Below are 10029 nucleotides of genomic sequence, written 5' to 3'. Positions count from 1 at the left end.
TTCCAAATATTGTAAATGTTTGCCTGTTTATCGCAAACTAGTTGCCTTATATAATAATTAACATATATATTATTTTAGAAATTAGACTTATATTATTAGATATAAATTGAAATCATTTTAAAGGTATCAATCACTTGATCCATCTGTCCCAGAATTTTCTGTACTCTACACATAGGGACCAAATGCATTTTTTTCTCTCGACATTTCGCCTTTCTAGATAAACTAAAGTTCGGGCAACAAAAAATACATTTCACGTAAGCTGATATCACAATATCTGAAATCCATTTTATTAGCAAACGAAATAATATAAGACATTCTGAATTACATATAATAGTTTACGGGGAAATAAGGATGCAGATAATACGGACGCACGGACAACATTATGAACATATTTTAGACTAGTTTATATCGCTGGTAGTTTTTTCGTGTATATCAACAGTTTCACAAATGCTTCTCAGAATAGATATTCGCATTATTTTCAAAGAACAAATGTAAATTTAGTAAAACTATGCATTCTGTTGGGAAATTTTTCATGCAATGTCAAACTGCTAGACTAGAAAACGTGTATTTGGTTTTTTTTACTCTTACAGAATTTTTTACTCTTAAGTAACTATGAGTAATTCAAGCTATTTGCTGTAAGTTTAAAGTTTGCTTTCTTTAACTTCGCAGCCGCTATATCTCTCTGCATATTTAGTACCTCCATTTGTAACAAATGTTCTTCTTCCATTATTTGCATTTTTCTTTCATGCTCTATGCGAGCAAATTCCAGTAAATGTTTATCAACATTAAGTTGTCCTGCACTACTTTGGAAATGATCAGCCATGTTATGTTCTCGTGTTGGTGGAAGTTGTTCAACCTCTTCGTGTGAAGGACTATTGTTTCCTACAATTAATCCTGCCTGGTTGTTCGATTTTTTCAGCGGTACCTTGGGTTGACCATGGTGTTGCAAAATCTTGTGCTGACTATTATTAGGTCTCTTGTTAAAATGCCCATCGGTCGGAGAAGTCGATTCGTGTGGATATGCATTTGACGGTCGCCTGTCATACAATAAATACATTGCACTATTGTCAGTACTAGGGAGTGAATCATCAGACACAAGTTTATTGGTTCTGAAAAAAGTAAAATTATTTGTATGAAAATATATAAAAATGAAATCAAAGTTTCCAGACAGTTTTCAAAACATCTGATCAATTTTCTCTTTATGGTAAAGCTGTAATATGCCTAATTTAGAATACATTTTTGATATATCTTTTACAGATGGAACATGTTCAATAACTACATGATATAAAATAAAATACAATTCTTCCCAATATGCAATAATACAATACAAATAAAAATCTGGCCAAAGAACACCTAACCTAAGTACAGCACAACAAAGGTTTTAGACGGAAACTACCAGGTCAAACGCCAATAGTTTGATCAAACAGGTCTTTGCAAAGGGTTTTATTGAGAGAGAAAAAAAACGGATTTGTTAATACGTGATCTGTCATGTCTGTAACGCTTGTTATCATAACATAAAGGTTGTTATATGTATAATGTATCTTTTTGATTAAAGTTTATATGCATGTGATAATGTGTAATGCTTACCCGTGTTGAGAGCTGCATTCTGAATGTCCAGGAACAAAAGTCGATATGTCATCCATAGGTTCCGTTTTTATTACAAAAGGTACTTCCATGCTTTCCGTTTCATTATCTTCGTTTTCAAAGTTAATTGTAGCAGATGGTTGACTTTTGCCAAACAAGATTTCCTGTACTTTCGATATAATGTCTAAGGTTTCCCCATAATACTTATTTGTAGATGTGTTTGGGTCAACCGGATTTGCACCCACTTCCGGTTTAATACCTCTGTCTCGAAGTTCTGCACGTGCTGCAATTTTCATTCTTTTCCATTGTTCTTTTATTCGAATAGGTGTTCGTTTTCTGCCAAATCTTGCACAAAATTTATTGTGAATGAACTTCCATGCAGCAGCCTTTTTGCTTAATGTCAACAAATCGCTTTTTTTGTCTTCAATTACACCAACTCTTTGGCTGCATAATTCCAACAAATACTCCTATAAGAAAGAAAAAAACATATTGACTAATAAATAAATTCGTTTATTATAAAGTTTGTAAATAATATATGTATTTTTTAATTAGTTATTCTTTGTGATGTTAATTAGAATTTTCTTCATCATGTGTGGGAGAATGCCCCAAAACTGAAGTTTCTTGAGAGAGAAAAAATACGCGAATACCCAACACGAGGTGACCTTACTTTTTAAAAAGGAAGTTGTTAATAAATAAATTAGAATAGATGGTAACTACGTACATGTATGACAGTGCACGGATTATTAAAAAAAAAGTTAAAACAAAAGACTAACTACCGAGATGTAAATTAAATCTAAACAATTTAATTTAAATCTGAAGAACATCTATATAGTGGATGCCCATCCATGTTGTGAAACAGCCCGAGATCGAACAGACCCATCGACTTTTGGTAGGAACACTGGTCAACAATCCTTGCCAAGTAAGATCGGAGCCTAGCTGAGGAGCCTAGTGTACATCGACTCTAATGTACAATGACTATATAATAAGAAGATTTTCAGCAAGAAAAATGCCATTTTACTATTTTTTCAAAGGAGTAGGTCCGGTAAGGGCCGATTTTGGCCTCAAATTTCAAGTTCATCTAAGGAAAGATTTTGGACACTTTTTGAACACTTTAAGTGTCTATTTCAATTGATTCAATTAATATATGTGAAAGATTTTAGCCGATTAAGTCATAAAAACCCTCCGATTCAAGCAAAAATATCAAAAATCTATCAAATATGCAAAAATCGTCACTTTTCAGATGTTTTTTTGTCACAAATGAAAGTGGCCGCATCCGTGTTCATCCTCAAACCTTTATATATGTCATGTGTTATCATTAAATACAACTTACATTTCAATATTATGAATGAACACGAATGCGGCCACTTTCATTTGAGACGGAAACCGTATAAAATTTAACCAAAATGCTAAAATTGTGAAAATTTCAGTAATTTAGCTTGACTTAATGATGTAAGTACCCGATATATGTGCATTGTATTGTCAAAAACAGACCATATTTGTGTAGCAGAAGCATTTTGCTTTCCAATAAATAGCTAAAGGATTACATTTTCACAATTTTGCAAAACTGCTATATTTTGTGCCAAAATGGGGTCTTACTGAACCTACTCCTTTAGGATTTCTTACTATGGTGGCGTTCTGTATATGCATCATCCCCTAATATACTACTCAACACTAACACTATAAATAATTCAATATATCAACATAATCAATATAATTAATATATCAAAATATACAGTCATTAATGCGGTACTGTTCATCTAGTCTGCATTAAAAATTGTAATCCATTTTGAATTAGGCTTCAAAATAACGCAGTGGTCGAATTGAATAAAACAAAATAAACAGTTATGCCACAGTATAATATATTCTGGGTACTGTTTATCATCGTAATAAAGCGTTATAGTATTTTTGTATTTGTCTTTATGAATATTACTTTTACTGTTTATTCTGTCTTTGGCGATATACATGTGGCTCTGTACTTATACCTCCCGTCATTGTGCTATGGTATATTTTTGTATTCTTGTCTTTCTTTCTTTTTCTAATGTGCTTTGTCTATGTGCCTTTTGTGTTTCTTTGTTACATGTATATGACGTGGCTCTGTACTCATTATGGTACTTATACATCCCGTTATTGTGCTTTGGTAATTTTTTGTATTCTTGTCTTTCATTTTTTCTAATGTGCTTTGTCTATGTGCCTTTTGTGTTTCTTTGTTACATATGACGTGGCTCTGTACTTACACATCCCGTTATTGTGATTTAGTTAATTTTTGTATTCTTTTCTTTTATTTTTGCTACTGTGATTTGTCTATATGCCCTTTGTGGTTTGTCGTTACATATGACGTGGATCTATTCTCATGCATCCCGCGATTCTCGTCATTGTGTTATTGTAAATTTTAGTATTCTTGTCTTTCATTTTTGCTTAAGCACGGTCTATATGCCTTTTTGTGTTTCTTTGTTACATATTTGTTTGTGTTTATAAAGTGATTAAATTTATCCACAATGTTGACTGAGCTGGCCTGGCCCCTTATTTTGTCTGTTTTTGTTCACACATCGTTGTCAATATAATGGAATTGTATGCGACTGTGATACACGTGGTTTTGTTCACACATCGTTGTCAATATAATGGAATTGTATGCGACTGTGATACACGTGGTTTTGTTCACACATTGTTGTCAATATAATGGAATTGTATGCGACTGTGATACACGTGGTTTTCTTCACACATCGTTGTCAATATAATGGAATTGTATTTGACTGTGATACACGTGGTTTTCTTCACACATCGTTGTCAATATAATTGAATTGTATGCGACTGTGATACACGTGGGTTTGTTCACACATCGTTGTCAATATAATGGAATTGTATGCTACTGTGATACACGTGGGAGGTTTGCTAGCTATCAAACTAAGTTTAATCAGCCATTTTCTACATGAGAAAATCTCTGTAAAAAGTCAGGAATATGACAGTTGTTATCAATTCGTTTGATGGGTTTGGGCTATTCATTTTGTCATTTGATTAGACTTTCCGTTTAGAATTTTCCACGGAGTTCAGTATTTTTTTTAAATTTACCTTTCTCAGCATGCTCAGTTTGGTGTTAAATACATATACTTCACTGACACAACGTCCATGCATGCTTCCAATATAACTTCTGCAGAGCGATTATTTCACTTTTAAATTTGAACTATTGTGGAATTCTATTCTACTCATTGTCCGAGTTCAATTTATGCCGATAATTATGCGACATATACTCATGTCATGTGTGATCGGACGTAGTTTGCATGTCACGATATCACAGAAGACGAATTAAGATTAAATCTGGACTCGCATGCTATCCGACGAAGATGACGCCTACTCCAACTAAGAATAGTTTTGTGTGATGCTGGCACAGGCACTTGTCAATTGGGGGTTAAAATATAACTATCCACACTTTTAGTACAAGTGTGGCTTTTAAGGATTATGTACCCTTTTGTTGATTCAATGCTAAACATATGGAAATGTTATAGAAAATCCACACCCTTTCCCCTTATACTCCCATATTTTTCACTTCGGTGTTTGATAGATAGAGGATTATTACATGCAGTGCTAGCCAGTGGCGGATCCAGAACTTTTCATAAAAGGGGGCTCCAGTCATGCTTCAGCGATTCCATATATAATCAACCAAATTTTTTCCACGAAAGGGGGCCGAGCCACTGGATCCGCCTATGCTAGCAATGATTTCCTTAAAATAAGTTGATGAATTTAGACATTGGTTAAAACAAATATAAATATAGACCAATTCAAGTGTACACCTTTAAAGGCTGTTTATGACTTTTTGTAAACAAGAAACGCTACCTGATCATTGAAAAACAAGTGAGTAATATGTTTTAAATTTTATAACAAAAATCTCTGTATTAAGGTCTGTGGATTTTCCACAACTCTGTATCAAGGTCTGTGGATTTTCCACAAAAATCTTAGTTTTATTTTCACCAAATTCTCTTTTTCTACTAAATGCAATTAAACTATACACAATAATTCTTTGCACGAAGTTTCCCCATGATATATGTACAAAATGGTCCATCTCTATTATTCATTTAATTATCTTTGCTGTTTTGATACTATTGCAGTTTGAAAATTTCGTAATTGACAGGCCACAGAAGGGGTCGTAAACCATAACTAGCGGTCAGTACCTTCGAGTATTCTCGGGTCTATATATATACTAAGTGTCTTTTGATGTTTGGATATACAAGTACCCGGCCACGTCCACCCTGTGCGTGTGTCATGAAGATGTATTTCTATTTGTATCCATCTTTTTTAACTGAATTTTATAGTTCGTTCTTATGTTGTACACCTCTGTATACCAGGTAAGGGGAGGGTTGTAATTCAGTGGTCGTTAATCAAAATAGACAATGCAACAACACAAAGACGAGAAAGCTTGCCATAATGAGCTTACAGCTAACATCGGATATGTTTAAAAAGGTTTTATTGTTAATATAAACATATAAACAATAGAAACATGAAAGATAAAACGTATTGATGAACTATATGTATACAGCTCTTAAATTGTGAACAAGTTCATATGTAACAGCAATCTAATTAAAAACCGATCTCTCATCGCTCCCGTTTTCTGATATGTCGCGTGGGAGATCTAACGAAACCCGCTTTGAGGTCACATGTGAGTGAACTAGAAGTTATGAATTTATAATTATATGCAAATGAGTTGACGACCTATTAATAAGCCAATCAAGAAAGTTTATGAATTATTTTGACTGACGATTTCGTCGTAAATAAAATGAGTTACATCCCTTTGCCTTACGATAAACTTTCAAGATCGTGGAAGACTCAATTTCATTGGTCGAAAAAGACACACCTACAAGGTCACTCACATGTGACCTCATAGCGGGTTTCGTTAGATCTCCCACGCGACAAATCAGAAACAGGAGCGATGAGAGATCGGTTTTTAATTAGATTGATGTAACAGTAAAATTAAAGGGGACGGACCATTTCACCTTGGGGACATAAATTACTATTAACATCGGACTAAAAATACCAGTAAATTTTGAAATCATGGTTTTCTACTAGTAATATTTGCCAGTCTACCCGGACATATTTTACCAGGACAAATTTATCTCTTACATTTGTAACTTGTCTCTGAAATCTTGTTCCAAATATACATGATATATAATACTTTTAAAAATATAAAATAATAAAATTAATAATAACGTACAAAAAAATCCAAGACAAATATCTGTGGGCATACACTAGAATTTATATAAAAATTAAAATAATGGCATATTCAATCTGACAATATATCCCATGAAAGACAAACACAATCCTATTATATATAAATTATTTCCCGGACTTCACAATGGCCATCACCACTGTACGTCATATATTGATCGATGAACCGACAAATACAAACAACTGTTTTGACATCTCGTTTATAGATAAAAAATGCCAACACCCTTTAGTAAATAGCATAACTAAGATTCCTGTACAATTATAACTAAAATCCATAATACTGACATATTGTAAATATTGTCTATTGACATATTTAATGAGTATCGAATACCTAATCTTACCCCTTCCAAATTCCCCGAATTAAACCTCAGTATTTTAGTACGGGTTTAAGTGTATTTAATATAATTGTGTGACATAAACATATATATCAAATTCTATATAAAATTAATGTAAACATACGTTGGATAGATATTAACTTTATACATGACGAGGAGACAAAGAAATGTAAAACCTGCAATAATTTACTAACCTTTTCACTTGGAGTCCAGTTTATACCACGGGATTTTTTAATTTGATACACCAGTGCAGCATGTGATGTTTGCATATTCATCTTACTGATATATTCCATTCTTTCTAATGTTTTCATCGATGTTGTTTATCTGACCGACTAAATATGTGTAACCTGGTTTTATGTGTGTAGTAGTGTGTAAACTATAAACCGGATAATGTGGCGATAACCCAGATCAACAAAACCAGAATGAAAGAGGCTCCATTTGGGATTCCCTTGTCAGATATTTATAAACGTTATTCAGTTTTTAAACTGGTTTGGGACTTGGGTTAAGATTTTCAAATTATAATTATAATAAATTTACCGGTGAAATGGATTAAATTATTAAATACAATAAGTTATATTATATGTGCATAATAATTTTTTTTAATCACGATAAAACATCTTTATAAATATTAAGGGACGGTGCAATATTTATCAAGCAGGGGGGACCGGTGCAAATCGCAAAACCTGTTTGGAAAAAAGTATTGTCCCATGCTGATGTGATAGGAAAAAAAGTTATGTCCCATGACCTCTATTCATTAAAAAAGTATGTGTCCCATGAATATCATGAATATATTGAGTGAATAAAAACACAATCTGTACCTTAAATAACGTAAAGCAACAATATTTATTGTGATATAAATGTTTTTGACAATCATTTTAACATTCTCGACTAGTCTTGACCTTCAAATTTAGTTTTGACTGGTGTAAATCAACCCATCTAACTAAATTAAATATTGATCTTACAAAATTCAAGCTTATTAGGTAGTTTGATTTATTGCTGTGAAATGAAAGAATTTAATTTTACAATAGGTAAAAATAAAAATTATTATATATATTCAGATAGGCATCTTTAATTTTTTTTATAACTTTTTCATATCAACTTGGATTTTCATCAAACTATGCAGCTATCTTAGAAATATATTAAGCTTACTGAATCCCATGTCATTTAGTTTTTTGTTGTATTGCTGTAAAATTTAAGAATTAAAGTAATCTTGGTAAAAAAAAAGCTAGGATTTGCAATTAAGATAGGCATCTTTAATTTTTTTAATAACTTTTTCAAATCAACTTGGACTTGCATCAAACTATGCAGCTATCTTAGAGATATATTAAGCTTACTGAATCTTAGGTCATTTTGTTTTTTGTTGTATTGCTGTCAAATTTAGGAATTAGATAAATCTAGGTCAAAAAAGGTAGAATTTGCAGTTCAAACAAAATAGAGATAGTACACTTTACAATTTAATGGTTAAATTTGACAGCAATACAACAAAAAACAAAAATGACCTGGGATTCAGTAAGCTTAATATGTATCTAAGATAGCTGCATAGTTTGATGATAATCCAAGTTGATTTGAAAAAGTTATTAAAAAAATTAAAGTGTACTATCTCTATTTTGTTCGAACTGCAAATTCTACCTTTTTTGACCTAGATTAATTTAATTGTTAAATTTGACAGCAATACAACAAAAAACAAAATGACCAGCTGGGATTCAGTAAGCTTAATATATATCTAAGATAGCTGCATAGTTTTATGAAAATCCAAGTTGTTTTGAAAAAGTTATTAAAAAAATTAAAGTATACTATCTCTATTTTGTCTGAATTGCAAATCCTAGCTTTTTTTTACCAAGATTACTGTAATTCTTAAATTTGAAAGCAATACAACAAAAAACTAAATGACATGGGATTCAGTAAGCTTAATATATATCTAAGATAGCTGCATAGTTTGATGAAAATCCAAGTTGATTTGAAAAAGTTATAAAAAAAATTAAAGATGCCTATCTGAATTTATATAATAATTTTTATTTTTACCTATTGTAAAATGAAATTCTTTCATTTCACAGCAATAAATCAAACTACCTAATAAGCTTGAATTTTGTAAGATCAATATTTAATTTAGTTAGATGGGCTGATTTACACCAGTCAAAACTAAAATGTTTATCATATTCTGTTTCTGTTTGAATGTTTCTTGTGTGTATTTTTGGGCTAATTAAAATAAAATGTTTACTACTTAAGCATTTGAAAAAAGTGTATGTCCCATGCATTAAGATAATGAAATATCATCAGGTCCCACTACTTTGCAAGTTGAAAAAAGTACATGTCCCCTTACCATTTGCACCGGTCCCCCCTGCTTGATAAATAATGCACTGTCCCTAAGTGGAAGAAACTTCAACTTTAAATGATAATGTGAATTTAGAAATATACTCAATTTTTTAAGACACATTAAAAAAAAAACTCCAGAAACTAGAGGTGACTCATTTTCATTTCAGAATCAAGCAACAATTTATTAAATACAACCATGCATAATTAGCTGTTTTGCAAAAGTTGCAAGATCTGACTGACAACTTGTATAATATATAACGACTGTATTAATATAGTGAAGAATTTATAAAGTTTATAAGGTTTTCAACTGATTTCTTTTAATCTGTGGCTATTCTATAAAAGTGTATAGGAGTATTATTATACGAAGAGGATTTTGTTCAGCTAGCTAGCTGGCTCCTAGTGAAAATAAGCTATAAAAGGTCAATGTGTGACAAAATGTGCAATCATGGTAATTCTCTTCCTAACCTCAAACAGTCGTATACCAGCCCTAAATTAATACAAATGGTTACACCTGGCTTATTGGAAAAATAATACCAGTTTTCAAGAACAAAGGATGTAAATTAGACGCAAAAAATTATAGGCC

The 10029-nt window shown here is 31.9% G+C and overlaps 1 protein-coding gene across 1 annotated transcript; it reads right to left on the bottom strand.

The window, feature by feature from the left end:
• Positions 1-268: 268 nt before the first annotated feature.
• LOC143065254 (uncharacterized) lies at positions 269-7522 on the bottom strand. Its single transcript, XM_076238706.1, has 3 exons — positions 7328-7522; positions 1588-2051; positions 269-1109 (listed from the first exon to the last, which is right to left on the bottom strand). The coding sequence occupies exons 1-3, from the start codon at positions 7442-7444 to the stop codon at positions 611-613; spliced, it is 1080 nt and encodes a 359-aa protein (XP_076094821.1). The 5' UTR covers positions 7445-7522; the 3' UTR covers positions 269-610.
• Positions 7523-10029: the final 2507 nt, after the last annotated feature.

The sequence above is a fragment of the Mytilus galloprovincialis genome, chromosome 2 (genome assembly GCF_965363235.1).
Source record: "Mytilus galloprovincialis chromosome 2, xbMytGall1.hap1.1, whole genome shotgun sequence".
NCBI classification, from domain to species: domain Eukaryota; kingdom Metazoa; phylum Mollusca; class Bivalvia; order Mytilida; family Mytilidae; genus Mytilus; species Mytilus galloprovincialis.
The sequence above is the reverse complement of the archived record's forward strand: the minus strand, read 5'-3'. Positions and strand labels throughout refer to the sequence as shown.